Genomic DNA, 21,689 nt, shown 5'->3' with positions numbered 1-21,689 from the left:
GATCATCGACCTCATGGATGAGCATGGTCTACTCAGTCTTCTCCCACGAGGAACGAAGACGTGGGAAGGACCAGGTGGCGAGAGCACGATCGACCTGACGCTCGCGTCAGCCGAGCTGGCAGACGAGATGGTACACTGCGGCATCTATCCGACCGAGCATGGATCAGATCACAGGGCTATCCAGGCAGAGTTTGATCTCGCGATGCCCGAGAGAACAGCGGAACCAAGGTTGTTGTTTAAAAATGCACCGTGGAACGCAATCAGGGAAAGGGTGAAGGAAAAGCTCTCACCACTTCCGTGGGATGGTGATGTCCAGACACAGACAGACAGGTTGATGGATGTGGTCCTCGATGCGATCCACGATCTAGTCCCACGTGCGAAGCCATCACCGTACGCAAAGAGATGGTGGACCACAGATCTCACCAAGCTTCGTAGGACGTACACGTTCTGGAGGAACCTGGCAAGGGCCCGGCATCGGGCCGGTCAACGGATTGACAGCCTGGAAGATCGAGCCAAAGAAACGGGTAAAGAGTATCATGATGCTATCAAAAGACAGAAGAAGACGCACTGGGACGACTTTCTCGCCGATGGGACCAACATCTGGCAAGCCGCCAAGTACCTCAAACCCGGACATGATGCGAACGGTGATAAGGTGCCTCCGCTGAAGAGAACTGATGGAACAATGACGCAGGACAAAGTCGAACAGGCGGAGGAACTGCTCAACGTCTTCTTCCCGCCGCTGCCAACAGACATAGAAGAAGAAGGCCCGCGACCACGGCGCAGAGAAGTGGCCATGCCGAACCTCACGATGGAGGAGGTGGAGGAGAAGGTGATGGAGGCCAAGGCGTGGAAGGCGCCCGGTCAAGACGGATTGCCAGCCATGGTATGGAAGCAGCTGTGGCCGGTGATGAAGGAACGGGTCCTGCATCTGTTTCGGACATCACTGGATACAGGGCGATTGCCTAGCCAGTGGAGGACGGCCAAAATCATCCCACTCAAGAAACCGAACAAAGGCGACTATAAGATAGCCAAGGCATGGAGACCGATCTCGCTTCTATCAACGCTGGGCAAGATCCTGGAAACAGTAGTGGCGGACCGTATATCGCACGCCGCCGAGACATACGGACTCTTACCCACCAATCACTTTGGTGCGAGAAAGAGGCGATCGGCAGAGCAGGCTCTACTGCTCTTCCAGGAACAGGTCTACAAAGCATGGCGCAATCGCAAAGTGGTCAGTCTGGTCAGCTTCGACGTCAAAGGAGCTTACAACGGCGTGTTCAAGGACAGGTTGCTGCAGAGACTCGAGGCGCGTGGTATACCCAAGGGGCTGATCAGGTGGATCGATGCCTTCTGCTCATACCGCACGGCTACCATCACGGTGAATGGCTACACATCAGCGCTACGGGAACTGCCACAAGCTGGCCTCCCGCAAGGGTCACCACTATCGCCGATACTATTCCTGTTCTTCAATGCAGCTGTTTACGGCGACCGTCGCTCCGGCGATAGACTACGCTTCGGTCGTGTGGTCGCATGCACGAAACGAAAGAGCACTGAGCTGGTTCAACAGGGCTCAGAAGATAGGAGCACGAGCCATCACGGGTGCTTTCCGGACAGTCGCGACAGCAGTGATGGAAGCAGAAGCCAACATACAGACGGTATGCGAGCGACATGCTCAAGCAGGCATGCGGATGTACATCAACATCAAGACGGTGCCAAAGACGCACCCGCTAGCAGCCCTCAAGGTGTCGGCGAGTCGAAGATACATGTCACCGTTGAAGAAGCTGGCGCTTGCGTATGAAGGCAGCGGAACGGAGCGGATGGAAACGATTGAGGCCTATGCGGTACCACCGTGGTACAACCGGGTGCCGCTTGTATACGAGGCCGATCGTGAAGCGGCGAAAATAGCTGCAAAGAACGTCAACGACATTGTCATCGCGACCAGTGCTTCCGACAGGGGAGGTCTAGTGGGTATGAGCGGCATCGTGGCCCAAAGATCGCCTGGTCAAACAGACAGGATAGTGGCCAGGTACTCGGCCACGCTCGGGTCACGAGACGATCAGAACCCGTACACCGCCGAGCTGGAGGCGATAGCGATGGCATTGCGATGCATGCCGGATGGTCTACAATGTCGAGAGCTTACGGTGCTGTCAAGTAGCCAGTCGTCACTCAAGGCGATTGCCCGACCGCAACAGCAATCAGGCCAGACCTCCATCCGTCAGATCTACGAGCACATCGAGCGACTGAGAAAGGGAAACAATAGAGTCAAGATGATCTGGGTACCATCCAGAGACGATGACCTCAGCATGAGTCGTGAAGCAAAGAGACAAGCCAAGAAGGCTACCAGAGCGGGATGCACGTCGCAATCGCTACCGTACCAGGCCCGCTCCACGCGGCTCAGGTTGGCAGTGTCGCAGCTGCATCAGCAACGGAAACTACCCGACAATGTAGGCAACTACTCCAAACGGATAGATCGGGCCCTACCAGGCAAACATACGCAAGCACTATACGACATTTGCAAGAGACGAGAAGCCAGAGTGCTCTCGCAGCTCCGCACGGGAATGGCGAAGATCAACAGCTACCTCAACAAGATCGGGGCCGCAGAGTCGGACATGTGTGAATGTGGATGTGGACCAGAGACAATGGAGCATTTTCTGTTCCGATGCACAAGATGGGAAGCAGAGCGTGAAGCCATGCGTCGAGTAGGACAAAACATGATGGGCAACCTTTCCTTCTTTCTAGGTGGAAAGTCGGCGTCAGACGGAGCAAAGTGGAGACCTAACCTGGAGGCGGTGCGAGCGACAGTCAAATTTGCGATGGCGACAGGAAGATTGAGCCAGGAAGGAGTTTGAGAAGGAGAAAACAAATGACTACTGATATTAACATCACAGCTGATTACTAACAACAAACAGCCTCAAGTTGACAGACCATGCTTCAGCTGCTGAAGATAGGATGCTGAACACTTGGAGATGGTATTGGTTGGCCTTCAAGCAGGTCTGTCAAGCAGAGTCAAGCAAACGGGGCTAGAAAAGTAAGAACAGGAAGAGCAGTAGGGCTTTCTTTCGTGTAGAATGGACGAAAAGCGGGGAATACGTGAATAGCTTAGCGTAGCCACAGGCCCTATGAGGTCCGTTGTTGTGGTGCGGCAGTATTTGTGTTGTTATCGTCTGGATCGCGCGCGTTGACGACGCGTCATCGACTCTACCACCAAACACCACAACACGCACGAGGGAGCAGGCGCGTCCGTGCGGTCATCAAACCGGTCGAGGGAACTGGTTATGAAAACCACCCGACTTCCTGCCGTTTTGGCAGCTACAGAAGACAGGGCACCCTCGGACCCAGACCGGCTCTGGGACGGTGGCATTGGAACGTGATGCCAAAGGGCCGCAGTGCACACCGCGAGGCGCGGATCCCCTTCCCTAAGTGTTCGTCCTGTGTGTAATGGAAGTTGTTAACAGATTGTTGAAGGAGTCGTTAAGACCGAAGTGGTTACGGAACACCCAACGATCGGGCCGCCAGGCTACAGCGCACCGCACGCATGACACATACGGGGAGGCTGGGTTGGTTAGTGGACAAGGTCAACTTTTCCAGCACGCCAACTGGGTGGTGGTAGACAGAGCCTTGGCTGCGAGACATGGTCGGCAGGCTGAAGGAGACTTCTGCTTGTAACGGGAAGTCGGGCCCGGGGTCGCGCCCGGACAACCCGGTGGGCCGTGGCAGTGTATGGGGACCGGAGGAAGGATCGAGTCCGGCTCGCAACCGGGCCAGTGCCAGGGGCACTGTTGGTCGTCTGTCGATGTCTTCAAGGAGTCTGTACACTGGCCGGAGAGGACGGACGCGCATGTCGGTCGGCCAAGAGGACAGGATCTAGGCTCAGCTCGCACCTGAGGCGCTGCGGCGCGATGTCGTCCCTAGAAGTGCTGTCTGCGGCGAGCTTAAGGTGCAAACTGCGATCGCACGACCAGGGCGCACGCGTGACGACTACGAAGCGCCGTAAGTCGACCCTGGTATCGTTGTCCAGGTCTTGCCAGCCTGGCTTGGAGAGAACTCGAGGATTACCTCGACACAGCCTCCATGCTTTCGTAGCCGTTCGCCCTCGCCCCGTGGGAAGAACGCATGCAAGCCACGTTGAGCGGACAGGAAGGGGAAGAAGACGACAAGATCAAAGAGTTAGCCAAAGCAGGATGGGCAGTAAGAATAGCGACAAGCAGCTCGGCGAGAAACGATCTGGTCGGCATGGGAGGAACCGTTCGAATCCCTATATCCTTAGCGAGGGCCGGCAAGATTATCGAGACCTTCTCGGTCACGCTAGGGACGACGGAAGAACACAACCCGTACACCGCCGAACTAGCAGCCATCGCTCGTGGTCTCAAATATCTGCCAGAGATGAAGTATCGGGTTGTAGTGATTTTGACGAGTAACAGATCGGCGGCACAAGCTATAGGTAACCCTCGCCAGCAATCGGGCCAGGGGCACATTCGGGAGATATACGATGCTATAGAAAAGCTCAAAGGAGACATGAATAGAGTTAGGCTCATCTGGCTACCATCTGACAGTGAGCTCAAAATCCAGAGGATAGCCAAGATGTCAGCCCGCCACGCAACAGAGCCGTACGTCACACCACGCATAGGAACAAGCAAAGCAAAGACGACAATTCTCAGTCGAATGAGAGCAGACTTGCGAAGGAAGAGGAAACTACCAGACGGAGTTGGCAGACATTCGAGAAAGGTGGACTCAGCTCTGCCTGGTAAACATACTCGGCTATTGTACGATCAGCTACCGTGGAAGGAAGCCAGCGTGCTGGCACAACTCAGAACCGGGTTGGCACGACTGAATGGCTACCTGTATCAAATCGGAGCAGCAGCGACCGATGAATGCCCATGCGGGCAAGCAAAAGAAACAGTAGAGCACTTCCTCTTCCGATGTGTAAAATGGATGGCACAGCGCAAGGAGATAATGCTTCAATGCGTAGAGGAAAAGCGCGGCAACCTCTCCTTTCATTTGGGGGGCAAAGCTGCATCAGACGGACAAAAGTGGACACCGAACATGGAAACAGTACGAGCCACAATCCGTTTCGCGATCGCCACAGGTCGCCTGGAACAGAGATGACAACAACATCACTACTAACCTATCGACCATAAAATTATACCTACCGACAACCACTACCCTGGACAACCAGAAGTAGGCACCGCTTCAGCCGCCGAAGATAGGAAACTGAACACTTGGAGGAATTGGGCTTCAAGTTGATCTGCTACCACTAACCGATACGGGGATCTAGGAGAACAATGAAGAGACAAAGAACAAGGCGGGAAACATAGGGGCTCTGCGAGATCAAGACATGAATTGGCGAAATGTATGTATTTTTAGTTTTTAGAGTCCTATGGGCGGTGGCCTACCGGGCGTAATAGATCTGTCTGTCTGTCTGACTACTAGGGACGATCCTAGACGGCTTATCATAGTGAATTGCACCAAAGAACATCTGAGAATGTCTACCAGGCCGTCTACAGGGCTGCACTTTATCTTGATGGAGTCTCTCACCCTGTGGTGTTGTCAAAAGAAGCTTCTGAAATAGAAGGGGCTAGACTTACAGCAGAGTAAAATGACCACTTGGTATAGTCACCGTCTGTACGGTCGATAGAGACCTCATCAGAAAACCACCAACTATACCAAAAAGACTCACCTTCATGACGATATTTGTCACAGAAAGCTTTTCTCAATTGAGCACTTTCTTCGCTGAGAAACGGGCGTCGAAGTGCAAGCTTGTGTTGTATCTTCTGATTGATAAGCCAACGACGAATTGTGCTTCTTTTGCAGTTCAAACTGGCGCAATCAATTATTTCTTGGTATGAGATAAAAGCATTTCTTCCAATGAGTACTTTGATATGATTTTTATCTATATCTGATAGTCGTGATGGCCTTCCAGAGCGAGGTAAATCTTTTGCTGATTGTTGGTGATGGTACCGTCGAATGACTCCGTAGATCGCATGCCGACTTAGCCCCTCACTGTCTGCGATATCCTGCACGCAAACACCTGATTCGTACATCGTTACAAACCTCGTTCTTTTGCAAGGAGAATGATGTGTTTTTTGCCGTATTCAAGGCATCTTTTCCTATAGAAATAACGCGATGAAGTTGTGGTGTTGATGTTGATGTTTAATTGAAAGCGGGGTCCGGACCTCGGATGTGTCGGAACTTTTGCACGGGACTGTAGAGTAAAGTTATCAACTGCAAGATGCGGCACCAACGTCGGTCTCCGACATGTAAGTAGTTCTTGCAGTGACTATAATGCGCACCAATTAAACGTGTTTGCGATTTTTGCGACTCAGTAAACTCCCTCCCAAACTCCCGTCGGGCTAAGTGGCTGATTGCGTGGCGGCGGTTCCAAAAGCTTATCTCGTCCGAAAAGATGCCGTGTTTTGATCACCTGTAATCACTAGCCTAAAGCTTATTCCCTCTAGTTATCAGCTAGTTAGTTTCACAACCCTCAACCCCTACTATCTACAAGGATTAACCCCGAGGTAGTTGATAAGCTGCAACCCTACTCTCTGGGAGGTGTCACTCAGGGGCCCCGGGAAGGGTATGCCGCTTCTACCATTCTGGTATCTGGGCGGGGGGGAGGGGTCAATTCCGGGCTGTCGAAGCAGGTTTCAGCGTCGTAATGCCATGAGATTTCAGCCTCAGAGATGATTTTTTCCTAGACAAAGAATGGCTGTCTTTAATTAGTGAGTTATTAACTGGGAACTTGACATATTTCCAGAGATTGTCACGATAGCCCACCTACTGGGTTGAGCCCTACCCAGGTTCCCATTTGTAGTAGAAAGGTGAATAGAAGTAAATTCATCGAAGCACATATTTTCAAAGGACGATTATCTCTGGCAGGGACGAAAGGGGTTGCAGAAACACATAGGTATTCACGAGGCTGAGATAACTCTAATGATCAACTCGAGACGCATCTTGGAAAGTAGGAAGCTAGGCTTACAGGGCTCTTTGTTGCGCTAAAATGCCCAGATCCTTAGCAACGACAGAGAATATCACATTTTTGCGGCAACGTACCACTCGCTTATCTTGTATGTTGGACGATTCTTTAATTGCCCTCCCTGGCAATGCGTGGATTGCCCAGTCCGCCAAGCGACTGGAAGGATGGTTCCCTGTGGCAGCTTTCTGCGAGAGGGACTGTAATAGAGTATTGAAATGTGTTGCGAAGGATCTGCGTGATCTTATGTATGGCTATGTTGCTGCTGATAGCATCTAATAATAGGCTCTTGAATTGGCTATCATGTACTTAGCGGGACGATCGGCACACACTAGCGTAAGTTGCGGCCGCATCTTCAGGGCGGTAGGGGACGGTATGCTGCTACTGACTCGTATATAACCCTGTAGATAAGGAAGGCTAGTTTAAAGAGAGCTAGATGTCTCTGGTTTAGCGCAAGTTACAGCCGTATATTAAGTTAACCTACAACTCATAAGTGTCGCAGACTTTCAAATCACCGCTAGTCTATGCGAAATCTCCACGTTTGGATGCTACTTTATAAGCTGTGTAGGATTAAGCCTACCCCGTCTGCTGTTGATCCATCACCCGGCATCCAGGATGTCATCATCGCACGTCGACCTGGCTATTACAGTGCCTACCTTGGTAGGATCTGTGTTGTCAACCATAGCCATAGTAGTAGTGCTGAGCCTGCATGCGATATCTCCTCCTACACGTCGACACGTTCGCCACGCCCTTATTATCAATCTCCTATTATGCGGTACGGGCACCATCGAAAGGTTGACCATTTATGGGCTTCTAACAACCGGCTCAAGACTTGGCAGATATGATAAATAATACTATATCAGGCAGTCTGGCACTTAAGTATGGCCCACTTGACCAAGTTCTAACCAAAGGGCAATGTACCGCGAATGCGTGGGTGGGCCAACTCACAGTGCAGACGATTGACTTTAACATATTATTTATATCAATAACGGTTCTACTCACCGTGCAAAAGGCCTATCTACTACAGGATTCGTCATTGCGGAGTGTTATGTTAATATGCCTTTGTGCATGGATACCAGGGATCATTACCAGTATGTGATTTTTCTAACATGGACTGCAGTTGACACTCACTGTTTTGCAAGGCTTCACCGCCCTAGGACTACAAGCATATGGCCCGGTGGGCGGCAACTGGTGCTGGATTCAAGCGAAGTATCCTATCCTACGCTGGAGCTTGTCCTTTGGATGGCGCCTCTGCATATTCTTCTTGGTCATGGGCATTTATACTACGGTGTATTTCCAGCTCAAACGGACGTTTGGACGTTTCGGGGTCTCAGGGGCTTCTTCTGACGGAACAAATATAACCACGACAGACACAGCCTTGTGCAATCAGCACGCCACTACTCCAGCTTGGCCGCCAATCATGAAAGTCTCGTCACTTACCGTTGCTTATGAACTCGGAACCGTGAATGATGCAGCCAGTTCATCGTCTACAGCACCCATGAGCAACCAAGCTCACTGTTACAGCAACCCGGAGCCTGATTCTTCCAATGCCTCGGCTGCTGCCATAAGACAACCGGCGTGGAACAGAGCGTTGCCGAACCTACGGAGAATGATGTTGCTGAACGGCTATCCACTAGGATACCTTATCCTCTGGACTCCCGGAGTGGTCAACCGATTCATTGAAATTAAAGGTAAATCACCGCCATGGCTCGTCGCCTTCCTGGCTTCTACACAATACATTGGGCTGGTACATGCAATCACTTATGGCTATAATGAGCAGTTTCGACGCTCTATACAATCTTGGAAGGTTTCCCGGCAGAGACGGGAAAGGATTGAGGATTAATTAATAGAATAAGCAGATAATAGGATCTTATTGAACTAATTAGGCTATCAGTCTCTTTTAGATAACTTTTGTAAAATTACACTTAGTATGTAATAGGCTGCCCCTATGATTGCGAGCTATAATAGCCTGGCTTTAAATAATAGTAAGTTATTTAGCTCTTGTTTTATTTCTTATTTATTAGGTATATATATTAGTAATTATTTCTTATTAGTTTTAGGTATAAATTAATTAACTAATAAAGCTTTACTAGCTTATTTATCAGCTAGAAATAAAATGAAATGAAATAGAAATTGATAAATTATGTTTTTATTCGCAGGGGTCTAAGGGATTCCTCCCTATTTGGATAATCGATGCGATGTACTTGCTGCATCTTGTTTTCTTTTTTAGAGGACATGTTATAAGAATCAAATAGTAACTAAATTTCAAACTCGTAAATGTAAACTATCATATCATCCGCATGCGTTAAACCCCAAACTGTCCAGAACGTCCGAACGATCTTCTCCATCTAGTCTGAATCTCCATAGACAGGGTCAATAGATGGCCTGACAAAAATCTTGGAACCGCGACATTCCATGTGCCGGGTACATATACACATCAACTAATCACTCAACATGACTCATAACCTTCCCCTTGGAATCAGAATCTTGGCCGGATCGTCGTTCGGTTTCATAAGGATTGACATAGGTCGTTGCAAACTTCCTCGCGGAGACGCCCTGATCGAATAGCATGTCCAGCTCTGCATAAGAGCGGTCCTTGGGCTCTGGGAGTCGGAAATAAGCCCAAACAAAACACAAAGCGCAGTTACCGGCCCAGAAGAATGCCGATTTAGCTCCCCAGTTCCATGCCGTTGGGTTCAGCGAATATAAGCCGATGATATTAGTGTATGCAACCCCAACGATGTTGTAGGCATTTCGCGCTAACACAATCGTTCTTTGGCGAAGTCTCGACGACGGCAGCTCAGCGACGAGGGAGTAACAGACGGGGCCGACTGTGATGTCATAGGTGAAAGTGTAAACAAGAAGCAGTGATCCGATTCCCCAGGAGCGACTAGCTGCCTTTGGAGGAATGCCTAGGCATCCGGTGACGAAGAGGATCACAGTAAGGAGGAAGAGGCCCCATACGTAGATCTTGCGGCGACCTACCCGGGCCATCAACGGCCAGGACAGCACCGTACCAATAAAACCCAGGGCGAATTGGGCGATCGTCAGGTCGAAAGCGGAAGAATCTGCAAGACCAGCCTGCTCGTAGAAATATGTCGAATTGCCCATGAAGGAGGAACCACAGATGGTCTGGCAGATCCAGGTCAGGCATGCAATCTCAGTCCTACGGAGATTAACTCGTCCCCGGAAGCAGTGCAGGTACCCAGTGCCCTCGCTGATCTTCCTCTCAACCTGGTCAGTGTGGATCATCATGGCCACGGTCTCGTCAGCGTTGACGGTTGTACCTTTCGATTGCAGACGCTCCACCGACCGTTTAGCTTCCTCTACTCGGAGGCGTGTCATTGCCTGTAGGATGTCTCGCCGGACATTTTTGTATGTGATTTGTCATCTTGTACGCTCTAGCCACAAGCTTGTCGCTGCGAAGGAGTCATCGCCGAGCTGCGAGCTTGATCTCTTTGCTGTGCTTTGTCTTCGCATGGGCTAGTAAGACCTTTTCGCTGATAGAGCGAAGACCACAATGTTTAGAGGCTGAACCCTTGTATACCGTAAGGTTTGGGTGTGGCGGCGAGCCGTTTGGTCGCAGTGGAAGTGTCTCTGGGTTTGGAAGATTGAGAGAATAGATTAGAGGCTTCAAACCACGGCGGGCAGACTTAGGTATATGATGCTTGTCGCCTGGGTGACGCGGCGCGCGCGTAGGGTTAATGGCGAAGCTGCATTCGATGCAAATTATTGCTGGCTCTGGCGAATTGTAGTACAAGCCGAGACTCTCGAGCTTTTGGAGCTGACTCGGCCACAATGTGACAATAGCATCCGTATACGTCGCGAGGCCTGTTATATTAATAAAGTTGCGAAGGCACCAAGAGGATCGGATACCCTCTATGAAGTCACATTTAGCCAAGAACAAAGAGAGTGCACGAGTGAAGGCAACCACGGCGCCCTTGCTCGTCGCATAGTCGAGTCGGCTGGGGACGCCGATATAGGAGTCCACAGACGCACTATTGATGATCACGCCGCCCTTAGACAAATGTGGCAACACGTACTTGGTAAGATGGAAGTACGAGTCCAAATTGACGCGGAAAGTGGACGCCCACAGCTCCCTGTTGTCACAACGTTTGTTATGAATATGCCCCTCTGAATGACTGGTTGATGGATACTCACTCGGAAATGTCACAAATATCTCCTTGCTCCTGCCTAGTGGCAGCGTTGTTAACAAAGATATCGATCCCGCCGAGCGCTTCTACAGCCCGCTTTGCGACATCCTTGCAGTTAATCGACAAGGACAGATCGCTGGGGATGAGGATGACCTGCCCGCCGTTCTTCTCTACCTGGGTCTTGGTGTGCTGTGCGTCCTCTTCCTCGGGCGGGAGATAGACAATGGCCACGGTAGCGCCCTCCATAGCGAACAGGATGGCTACCGCACGGCCGATGCCGGAGACTCCTCCGGTGATAAAAGCCTTCTTCCCCGCGAGCTTACCCGATGGCGTGTACACAATGTCTTCGCCTTCGGATGGTAGGTGAACCTTTTGCGGCTTGGGCTCCAGGTCTCGCTCGAGGCCGGTGCTGGCCGGCTGTTGAGTGTTCTTGCTTGGGTCCATACTAGGATGGATGACCTTGTGGAAGGTCTCTTTGGCAGTCTCTTTGGCAGAGTCCATGGTTGCGTTTGCGGTGTTATTTCTCTGTGTTTGTCCTCCCAAATATGTTCTGGCTGGAAGATGGCCCGGCGCTTGAGTTGCCTTCTATTCCACGAAATATGGCATCTTATAAGTCTTGGGAAAACTTGCCTGTCCTTCATGCAGGAGCTTGATGGTCGTTTTCCCCGCATCAAAAAGGTAGTCATTCATGCGTCATAAGCATGTGTCAGTCAGATGAAATGGGTACGTTTTCGCAAGTGTGAAAAATCAAACACAGAGTGTCCCTTGTCTCGGGCCAAGTAAAGTCCCTGGACCCCAGGTTTTCTGCTTACCTGATCAGCACCCACCGTTGGTGGAGGGCTGGTCACGCTCGGCATTATGCGGTCATCATTGGCCAATCTGCCGATGGTTTCAGAGTCCGGCAGTTAGTTATCACCCCGTATCTCCGAGTCTCGAGGTTCTTATACACCAATGAGGCTGCGAAGGTGGGGAATTGATGGGCGGTTTATGATCTGCGCAGGCATGTGATTGTGCTTGGACGATTTAGGACACACCGAATGGGTTTTGCAACGAGACACTGCAGAGAGGATTTCCAGACCCATCGCCACTCCGGAAGATGCCGAATGGGGGCACAGACGAGTGTCCAGACCAGAAGCACCTTCTCCGTAGGCCTCATCTCCCACGTACCATTATGAACGCATAATCGTAGGAGCGAATGAAAAACGCTTCTTCACCTATCTCAAAATGTGGATCTGCATGGCCTCACTCCAAAATGCAGGGAAATTGGAGGGCACCCCCAACTCAACGGCTATTATTAGTTTCAAGCTATTTGCTATTATTCTCCAAAGCGTCCACTCTGGATGGCACCGTGATGTGTTCACTCGATCTTATGACATTATATAAACTCTGTCTTGGAGCCATGGCGGGCGTCGAACGTCTGTTTGTGCGTTTCTTGCTGTCATCTGTTTTAATTAATGACCATCGCAAGTTCCAGGGTCGTGCCACCGACATTAGCAGTCCCGTCTTCTACATGCTGAAGCCCGACGCGGACAAACCGTTGCTTCAAGAGTCTGAAATGGCCTAAAGATGTCGTAAATGCGTTCCCGGGAAAACGGTCGGCGGTGTGTAATGAACCAGAAACATCTCAATGAAGATGCGTGAAAAGATACCATAGATCAACCATTAAGCATAACTAATACGAGATGCTGAAAATTAATGCTATCGGTCACGAAGTCGTGCATATATAACCCCACGCACACGACGTCAGCCTGAAAGATCCTGAGCGGCTTCCTGTCGTTCTTTCGTGTCTGCGAGTATCTATTTCTGGTCCTGAGGGCGGGTGATAAGAACTATGTGACGTTTTCTGAATGAACCTGGTCTAGGATGTTCGGGTTCCTCCTCCGCTTTGTCGCCCACGAGGGGGGTTGTGGCCACCATTATGCACGACGGTGCTCCTGATGCAGCTAGGCTGGGAGTATGATGCACTCGGCTGCTCATATAGTGCAGTATTATCCTTTGCAGCTCAGCTGCGTCTTGTTGGGTTCCATTTGCGGTTCCGGGTTGGCGTTGTCGGTACGTCTCCGCGCCGACCGCCCGGACATGTTCTCGTTGCGCTTTAGTGAGTCGGCTGAAGACCCCGTGCACCTTCCTCAGCCGAGCTGGACACTTACGAAAGCCGGCCGCGTGAGGGCCTAAGCAGTTGATACATTGTTCTGGTGCAGTACAGTCGTCCATGGTATAGCCCGTCTTACCACAGCGTTGACAGACTGGCTGTCTATGGCAGTGGCGAACGGAGTGGTAGTCCCAGCATGTTTCACACTGTCTGAGGCGGTCAGTCTTATCGATCGGCCTGGCCGCGCGGCTGCCAAAGGGAGATCAGTATCTCTTGGTCGGCTTCAGAAAAGACACAACCAGGGTCTTAGTCAAGGGGTTGTCTAAGACTTGTCGCGATGGACGTATGTCAACAGGCTTGAGCCCTGTCTGTATCTCTATCCCATCGCTGATAATGCTGTCACTATCGACCTCATTGCCATAGAAGTCGGCCAGTCTTCGAGGAAAGTCCGAGATCACATAGGTGAACCATCCTTTGTTAGTTTCTACTGTCGTAGCCCGTAGTTCAGCTGCTCACTCGGCTTGCTTTTCTACCAGATAGTCGCGTGTTTCAGGGTCAGCGGTCTGGACGGCCCATCCAGACCTTACTTGGAAAACCTGCCGAATATTGTTTGAGATGTTGCCGAGTTTTTCACGGATAAGGGTTCGGATGGCGTAGTTACTCTGAGCTCTGGCCGGAGCGCCGGCTTCTAGACGGATGAAGACACAGAGGTATTCTCCCGGTAGGGCGATGGTCGTTGGTTGCCCCTGGCAATAAGGTGGATCTGTTTGTCGGCGACGTTGTTGTTAATGGATTAGATGACCACAGGCTGTAGGGGGCGAGGCAGTGGCAACGCTGCTGTAGGTGGACTTGGAAGCAGGCCCGGTACTAGAGAGCTCTCGACTCCAGGAGTCAAGGAAGCTATCGGCAAACTGTTAAGCGAAACGTCGTTGCAGTCCGGTAGTGAATTGTTAAGCAGCTTCTTCAAGCTTGGCGCAGAAGGCCTGGAAGACCGCCAACTTGGTATTGTACTCCTCTACGCGTTCGCGCGCGAGATCATTGGCTGATTCGATGATACAGTATCGGTAGGTGGGTGTTACCTGTGGGTGGGTACTGCATGGTAAGTGTTGCACTTACTAGTGGAGTACGTTGTGGGAAGTCTAAATCGACTTTGCTAAGTCACAGTCTCGATTTAGAAGACTTTCGTGTATCCATCTCTTGCTGTCTGAACCCCGGTATCACAAATCCTTGCTGCTTTTCTTCTGCTTGTACGCGGCACCCAAACCTCACCCGCATTTATCTTCTCCTAACGAGCTTCTGCCGGTCCTGGATCGCATCCTCTGGTTGGAATGAGTATTGCCTTGCATAATGGGCAGTTGACATGGTGTTTTTGGAACCAAAGGTCGATGCATCTTATATGGAACAGATGCTTGCATTTCAATTGCCGGATGTTGTCTTCATCCACTAGGACTTCGAGGCAGATTGCATTGCAAAGACGTCAGTATCGTGAGGAAAGTTGCATCTTTTGCAAACGCACCAAACCTCAGCTAAGCTGGTCTGGGTTGAATTCCATGTTCCCTGTCTCTTAACCTCCTCGACGCGCTTGTACTTCTGTGAAGGGTTGGCGTCATTAAGCGATCGTAGATCCACCGTCTCCCTCGGTATCGTGTTTGTACTCTCGACGTCTCTCTGGGGATGGCGATTTCTTCGTAGTAATCTCACTAAATGACTTTTGTTTATCAACATTAACATGGAACGCATGAATTTGGAAGGAGCAACGTGCACAATGATGAATAGGAATGGGACACCTAGGATGAAGCTGAATACCACTAGGAACGGTATCAAAACCCCTGACGTTGAAGCACCGTTGTCGCTCGGCTGGGCCGGGTTGCCTGCGATGAACCCCATGAGCTGTTGTTGTTCGCTTATATCCTCGTGGTTAAATTCTGGCCGCGTTCAATGGATATGTTGAGACATGATTGATCTTATTGAGACTGTATGACTACAATGGTCTGATCTGCTGGGTGGCTGGGCTGTGGATATTATGTAGTGAGCCGTGCTCCTCAGACACATGTAACTTAGACCTTTCAACAACAACACCGATTATTTCCGCAGTATTGTTTCATCAGATCTAGTCTCACTGATATATCAGGTGGTTGCAACAGTGGTCCCCGATGACATGTCGTGCTGAGGCATATTGAGGTCAGATCAAATATCACGACGGAATCATGGCTTCATGCCAAGAATATGCCAAGTTCTTGAAGGGTTGATGGTTGCCACCCAGCGTCTGAGCGTATCGTCAAAACAGTCGCCACAGCCTTGGAAGCTGCCACCCTTTCAGCCAGCATGATGAGCGATTGGTATGTTGCCTAGAAAAACCAGTCACATGCAGTCAACCTAGACTGATGGTCAAAGTAGTCTGACCATTCACAACACAGAGGTCGCCGTACGAAACCAGGCGGACGGCTTTAGTATCAGTTGGCTTGATCAGGCTGTTAGCAAAGGAGTTCGCCACGACGTAAATGGTGCGGAGACGCTGCTAATGTCGCAAAATAATAGCACCTGGGCAGAAGTGGCAACTTACTCTGGATAACTTGTGGACCCGGGGTGGCATTTGTGGGGCAACTCTCCCCTGTAAAAATTCTTTCTTGGCAAGCACTGTTAGTGCTGCGCTAGCAGCGGGAATTGTTAGACATTACGTGTATTCGGTTCATTGATGTGAATTGGTGTATTCATGTTGTGTTCTGTTAAACTCTGCCCCTTTAGGGCGTCGCCATTTTGGCGCGTAACCTGAAGCATCCCTGCTTGCACGTGATACCCTAGCACTTATTCAACAGGAATTTTCACAGGCCACACGACCACACAAAGCTGCGGGGATGCCATCGGCTCCCTAACAGCAGCTCTCAGAGAAGGAATTTTGGAGAGTTCGCCTTCTCTGCAAGCCTTTTGTCGGATCTAATGGCGGCACCTCAGAACCAGAACGCCTTAGATATCGGAAGACGATGCTCGCAGCATCGGTAATGACATCCTTCCGATCAACGATGGCGATTGCGATGGGTTTTTCCCCTTTGAAGGCAAGTGCACCGTCGGCCTCTGATCCCTTTCCCAAGGTTTTTCCCTGCCGCCACGACACTCGACTACGGGCTACAGCTTGGTTACTTACCGCGCCAGCAGATGTAGCGATGCGCGAGAGAATTCTGATTAATGGAAAAAGTCGACAGATTGTCCCTGAACCCGCCGACGGGTGACGGGCTTGATAACCCCAGCGCCTTTTGTGCCTTTGATATGCTCGATAGTGTTGTCTTTTGTCCCTTTTTGCAGAAAATGCCTTTTAGAGGGGAGGTTCTAATTTCGCTTCACGAATAACTAAGCCTCCCCAACCCAATAGCATTTTGTAATTAGATCATAGAGAGATGCCCTTAGCTTAGCACGTCCTGTGCCCCAGGAGGGGACTTTTCGGGGCCGTTGGCCCCTCGGACGAAAAATATACATACATACATTGCCCCTCTAAGCGGATTGCCTGGCGTATGGCCTCAGGACGAAAACTAATCAAATCAAATCAAATCAAATCAAATACCATAAAACCCCAGGACGCCGAATGATGAAGTGGGTAAAGTGGGTACTCGGCCCCGGGTGCCCATGTACCAGTCGCCCTTCCTTGCGAAGTGGAATCTGCATTAAACTTCAACCCACGAACTCAGAACAACGCAAAGCCGCAAGAGACGTGATGATTACTTTTCGATTGTACCATTTTGAGGATTTCTGAATAGACATACTATGAGCCATTTGAAGATGTTAACCCGCTGTCGTCAAGATGTATGAAGCAATCGCACCCATCCGCTCACTTGTAATCTTCAACGATATCCTGAGCAGCTCTTTCCCCACTTCCGGCTCTTCTTTTTGAATCTTTGTCCACTGGTCTTGATCCATCCGCCAGACCACACAATCTCTTTCCACAACAGCCGTCGCTGCCAGTTCTGTCTCCGAAAAGAAAGGCAGCTCGCCACATGTCGTTCCTGCCAAGATGCTCTCGCACAACCTGCCTTGTGGCAGGTGGTATTCCGCGCGGATGATGCCTCGCTCGACGAGATAGAATCCGTTGGCTTGTTCTCCACATCGGAAGATATTGGTGCCGGCGGGGTACTCTCGACGTGTAAAGTATAAAGTTGCTGGGAACCAGAAAACCTCGTTCTGGTCGCTTAAGCCCTGGAAGATCTGGAGCATGAGGCGGAGAGGCTCCTTGAAACTCTGCCACTCGGATGGACGCTGAACCTCAACACTGGTCAAAGCATCGTGGGCGGCCTCGGCGAGATGGTTGCGGCGAGGTGAGTTGAATGGGGAATCAAAGGAGGATAGACTGGAAGTCTTAGCTGGAGGCACATCCAAGTGTTGAGGGGACATGCGCTTCAGAGATTTCAGCTCTTCCTGTCTAGCATAGAGAGTCTTAAGGAGCTCGTTTTCGCAGCTTTCCAACGCGGAGTTCAGGCTAGGCAGCATCATGACTCCGATGCCATCGCTTCCCAATCCGGCCGCCCTCAAATTCTGTCCAAGCTGGTTCTCAGCATCCAAGCCACTCAAGACAAGAATCACGCCTTTATTATCGAGCAGCCGACTAATGGTGTTGAAAGCCTCTCCCGCAGAGAAATCGTGCCCGGTAACATGCCACATGTCCAAAATCAAGAACTTGATGGGATGCTTGGCGAAGGTGCTATCATCCAGAAGACCCCGAACCTTTTCTTCTACACTGACAATAGTGCCAAAGAAGAGATAGCCCGTAAGCTTGACGATATAGATTTGCTGTCCCGCATCATGTAGATAATGATGCTGTGATGGGTTGCGTCTCACGGTAGATGTGACAATATCGCCCGAGTAGTTTCCGCGGATAGCAGACACTCGTGATGTCTGCAGAACGAGCGACACAAAGGCCAACAGGATGCCGACGCCAATTCCTACCACGAAGTCGTGAACACTCATGACGAGTACAATCACGACTACGGTAAGGTACTCGGACAGTTTGAGCCTCTTACGGGGGAGCCAAAGAGCTTCAACCAGAAGCTCAAAGCCGAGGTCATAGACCAAAGTGCCCACCATCATAACAGGGATGAAAGCAATGAGAGATGGGCCGACTACCATAACTCCGAAGGTTGCTGCTGCCAGCATGTAGCCAGCAAGGCGAACGTTCCCGCCCGACCGCATGAAAAAGACGGTGTTCGCATAGACCAAGTAATTCTGAATGCTGCCAAAGCAACCGGAGAGGAAGTTGGAGTAGCCATGAAGCCTTAGCTCCTTGTTCAGATCAAGATGATCCTCGCCACGGTTGAGAGCCAAGGCAGGGACGTTGATCGGAACGTGCAGAAAGCCGAAGAAGGTCAAGGCGAGCATGGCGGGAATGGTTTCTGCAACAGCGTCCCAGCGGACAAGCTTGAACTCTGGGCAAAAGTCAGCAACTCCAGTAGTTGTAGAGGATACAGACGATTCAAGCTCACTATAAAGTGTATAGAAATACCACCATGGCTCATCAGAAGGAGGGCCTCGGAAGATCCAGCCATGGTCGCGTAGAACATCCACGTCCAAGGCATCGAGTGCAAACACAAAGAAATAGAAGATTAGGGGAATCGCTAGAATAAACATGGACAGGAAAAACTTGGACCTGATTTTGGACTGGCCATAAAACAGAACAATGGCAAACACAAGGGGTGTTACCCAGAGGGGCACAGCTGCAGGGTTTATTAGTTGCTTCAACGTGTCGAGGTCGTACTGAAGTCTGCCATTGAGTCGAGCTGAGACCTCGAATCCGGTTGCGACAAGGAACCACCCAACGCCGCCAATGCAGCCAAGTAAGATATGTCTGGGGATAAATCCCACCACATAGCCAACCTTAAACCGTCCCATGAGATAAAACACCAGGCCGGTCATCATGGCGCTGAGAGAAAATGACACAATAGTGGTGGCTATCACGGCATCCGGGTTGCCCTCCCCAACAACTTCAGTGATCTTCGCGGCCATGTTGTGGAAGAAGGGAACCACCTCGATCTGGGTGATGTTGGTCAACTGCGAGAAACGAGCAGAGGAGGCAAGTGACTGACCAGCTCAGAACCAACTGAACCTTTGAATATGCTTCCGGATGAGAATGTGATTTGCGATACAATAGTACTGACGTAGAAAACAGAGATTCCAGCGGACCCCAAATGAGAGAAAATCGGCCTTCCCAAAGGGAAGAGAACCATGCCTGTTTGCAATTAGCAAGAGATTCCAGTCTTCCAAGGTCAAGGAGACATACCGTATGATAGAGCATCCAAGATATTAAGCAGAAGACCGACTGCGACGACCGGCAAGCACGAGACTGGTGTAAGCACACAGTTATGCCAAAGTGCTTTTCGATCCCATCGGCTTGGGTTGACAGCAACTGCAACACCATAGCTCATCCGTTCTTCCATCTTATGCCCAACCTCCACCAAATCACTGATCCATGGGCGTCTCGCTTGGGGTTTTTGTCCCTCGAGATCCGACATGTAAGATCTCCTACCGCCCGAAGTAACCCGTGAAAGTAGAGGATTGTGCTCTGACATATCGTGTGTAGAATGGTTGGCCCGACGTTGCCCGGTCCGAGTTTGATTATCATCGCCATTGTCATCGTAGTCGGAGGCATGTGGTTGGTCTTGTGCAATCGACCGGGCAGGTGACGTCTTGAGCAGGTTTGACAGCACCGACGGCAAGGCGGGCGCTTCGGCCTCACCATCTCGGCCCTCTGGCGACGGTGGCTCGGAAACTCCGGCGATGGTTTGAGAAGAGTGCGCATGCTCGACCGTGGATACATCGTCACTGGCTTCGGGTTCCACAGATTCTTGGAAAGAAATCCTGGCTCGTTGGAGGAACGCCGGGCCCTGTTGGGTCTGTCCGTCTGACAGCAGATACGTCGCAAGCTCCATGGTGTCTTCACGGACAGTTCGAGCATTATGAACGCTGTCGACGGGTACTTTGTTAAAGATTGGGGATTAGCAGAGCTCGGACAACGTGAGAGCTTGTGCGCGCCCACCTAAGCTGTCTCGCACGAATCCGTGGGTGAAGGATCGGATCGGCTCTCTATGACCTCGGGCAGAGGCAATGTACAACGGTCTTGAGGTCGCAATAGGGAGAGGAGAGCCGTGGATCTGGTCCTGTGAAGGGCTCGAGGCACCCCCCCGGTGCAATTGCGGTTGATCGCGCTGTGAGAGCGAGCTCAAAGTTCTCCTCCGCCATGGAGTGAAGGCCAGAGGCGACGACATGGCTTGCACTTGGGTAGCCCGCGAGGCTCCTCCAGGTGGGATGGAGTAAGCTAGCTGCTATTTAGTATAACATCAGCGCGGAGCAAAGGGAGGAAATTCCGGTCTAAGGAGAGTAAAGGGTTGCTCAAGAGATTCAAGAAATGGGCAGGGAATGAAAAAATTAGAATAGATTTTCCAAGGTCCCCGTCTGGGCTGGGCTCACAATAAACTGGCGCTGGATGGTAAGTGTTCGTGGGGAATGGGAGTGACGAAACTCAAATGGCCGTCGCTTGCCCATGCTTAAATAGGTCGTGCCATGGAACAAAGCTTTAAACGAAGTCAAATTCAGTGCAAGTCCAGCGGCATGGGCCCCGCAAGAGAGCTCCCAATGCTCCCTATGGTGGAATCGCCTCCCTCGTACCATTCTACTAACAGGTCTACTCCTCCATAACTACATTGCTAGTGTATTAAATGCAGGTTGGTTACTGCCTGGAGTAGTTTTCGATAGAGCCTTGAGGGGCCTAGCCATGCGCCATGCAAGCCATCTTTTGCCATGCTTCGGTTAGTGCGAAACCACTAAACAACCGCCATGACCATTTGAACCCAAAAGTGCAACCCATCCAACCCCATTCTCAACGTCCCTCGAGTTCGCCGGGCGGGCCGAGCCTGAAGTGAAGTAATAATGATTGCTAGGTAAGCAAGGTAAATGGCTTCAGCGAAAAGTTAAAAAGGGTTTTTGCACCTTGTTAACCTAGCTTATGCAGATATGCCTGTGCGTTGAGCCGCTTGACGTCTCCATGACGTAAATAGAATTGGCAGTTCTCCGTTAAAGTTATGGTCCTTTGAGGAGTTCAGTGAGTTGTGATTGTCGTAAGATCTGCAAATCACGCCGCACGTATACGTACTCTGTCTGAATTTCGCCAGCGTCTTTGAGCGCTGTTACATCAATGAACAGATCTCAGAGCGACTCCATGCTCCCTGTCAAATCAAAGTACGTATACGCCGCCAATAGAACGCCATACCACTCTCGTCTTGTGGACTCAGACTGCTCGTCGCCGTATCGCCGGGCCCAGATGCTACTCCCGTGCTGGAAGAACCTGCGGCGTCTCACACCTGCTGGCCGCAGATATCAACCACACCCGCCCCGTTCCACACGAACTCCTCCAGCTTGTCTGTTCGTGTCCGGTGATATGCTAGCAAGCACCGCTTGTTCCGTCGCATCGTTAGGGGATTCGCCGGGAGTGTGCAGG

At 50.9% G+C, this 21,689-nt stretch overlaps 7 protein-coding genes across 8 annotated transcripts; 4 read left to right on the top strand and 3 right to left on the bottom strand.

Annotated features, from left to right (window-relative positions):
• Nucleotides 1-3,631: 3,631 nt before the first annotated feature.
• FOXG_15024 (uncharacterized protein) lies at nt 3,632-5,447 on the top strand (the record flags this gene model as incomplete). The annotated part of the gene is made up of 2 exons (XM_018395095.1): nt 3,632-3,778; nt 4,084-5,447. 2 exons carry the CDS (start codon nt 3,632-3,634, stop codon nt 5,104-5,106), a joined length of 1,170 nt encoding a protein of 389 aa, XP_018255547.1. The 3' UTR covers nt 5,107-5,447.
• Nucleotides 5,448-7,469: 2,022 nt separating this feature from the next.
• FOXG_15022 (uncharacterized protein) lies at nt 7,470-8,890 on the top strand. 2 transcript variants are annotated; one of them, XM_018395093.1, is made up of 3 exons: nt 7,470-7,745; nt 7,801-8,061; nt 8,113-8,890. In XM_018395093.1, exons 1-3 carry the CDS (start codon nt 7,586-7,588, stop codon nt 8,811-8,813), a joined length of 1,122 nt encoding a protein of 373 aa, XP_018255545.1. In that variant the 5' UTR covers nt 7,470-7,585; the 3' UTR covers nt 8,814-8,890. The 2 variants fall into 2 exon arrangements, with proteins under 2 accessions (XP_018255545.1, XP_018255546.1); XM_018395094.1 differs by having other exon boundaries at nt 7,470-8,061.
• Nucleotides 8,891-9,415: 525 nt separating this feature from the next.
• On the bottom strand, nt 9,416-11,981 carry FOXG_15021 (uncharacterized protein; the record flags this gene model as incomplete). Its single annotated transcript, XM_018395092.1, has 5 exons — nt 9,416-10,318; nt 10,729-10,801; nt 11,014-11,070; nt 11,132-11,709; nt 11,937-11,981. The coding sequence occupies 5 exons, from the start codon at nt 11,979-11,981 to the stop codon at nt 9,416-9,418; spliced, it is 1,656 nt and encodes a 551-aa protein (XP_018255544.1).
• Nucleotides 11,982-12,364: 383 nt separating this feature from the next.
• On the bottom strand, nt 12,365-15,827 carry FOXG_21951 (uncharacterized protein). Its single transcript, XM_018402331.1, has 2 exons — nt 15,780-15,827; nt 12,365-15,677 (listed from the first exon to the last, which is right to left on the bottom strand). The coding sequence occupies exon 2, from the start codon at nt 15,101-15,103 to the stop codon at nt 14,660-14,662; it is 444 nt and encodes a 147-aa protein (XP_018255541.1). The 5' UTR covers nt 15,104-15,677; nt 15,780-15,827; the 3' UTR covers nt 12,365-14,659.
• FOXG_21953 (uncharacterized protein) lies at nt 12,524-12,688 on the top strand (the record flags this gene model as incomplete). Its single annotated transcript, XM_018402333.1, has 2 exons — nt 12,524-12,547; nt 12,599-12,688. 2 exons carry the CDS (start codon nt 12,524-12,526, stop codon nt 12,686-12,688), a joined length of 114 nt encoding a protein of 37 aa, XP_018255543.1.
• Nucleotides 13,204-13,299, top strand: FOXG_21952 (uncharacterized protein; the record flags this gene model as incomplete). Its single annotated transcript, XM_018402332.1, has 1 exon — nt 13,204-13,299. One exon carries the CDS (start codon nt 13,204-13,206, stop codon nt 13,297-13,299), a length of 96 nt encoding a protein of 31 aa, XP_018255542.1.
• A 1,163-nt stretch (nt 15,828-16,990) lies between the features above and the next one.
• FOXG_15020 (uncharacterized protein) lies at nt 16,991-20,460 on the bottom strand (the record flags this gene model as incomplete). Its single annotated transcript, XM_018395091.1, has 4 exons — nt 16,991-19,228; nt 19,282-19,424; nt 19,476-20,171; nt 20,232-20,460. The coding sequence occupies 4 exons, from the start codon at nt 20,458-20,460 to the stop codon at nt 16,991-16,993; spliced, it is 3,306 nt and encodes a 1,101-aa protein (XP_018255540.1).
• Between the last annotated feature and the right edge of the window lie 1,229 nt (nt 20,461-21,689).

Source organism: Fusarium oxysporum, chromosome 1, assembly GCF_000149955.1.
Source record: "Fusarium oxysporum f. sp. lycopersici 4287 chromosome 1, whole genome shotgun sequence".
NCBI lineage: Eukaryota > Fungi > Ascomycota > Sordariomycetes > Hypocreales > Nectriaceae > Fusarium > Fusarium oxysporum.
This window is presented reverse-complemented; position numbering and strand designations above follow the sequence as displayed.

Excerpts from the sequence above, each read along its gene's own strand:
- FOXG_15022 (XM_018395093.1), top strand. The coding sequence starts at position 7,586 with ATGTCATCATCGCACGTCGACCTGGCTATTACAGTGCCTACCTTGGTA. Across the intron at positions 7,746-7,800 it reads TATCAATCTCCTATTATGCG|ACTTGGCAGATATGATAAAT; the intron begins GTACGGGCACCA and ends AACCGGCTCAAG. Across the intron at positions 8,062-8,112 it reads GATACCAGGGATCATTACCA|GCTTCACCGCCCTAGGACTA; the intron begins GTATGTGATTTT and ends CTGTTTTGCAAG.
- FOXG_21951 (XM_018402331.1), bottom strand. The coding sequence starts at position 15,103 with ATGGGGTTCATCGCAGGCAACCCGGCCCAGCCGAGCGACAACGGTGCT.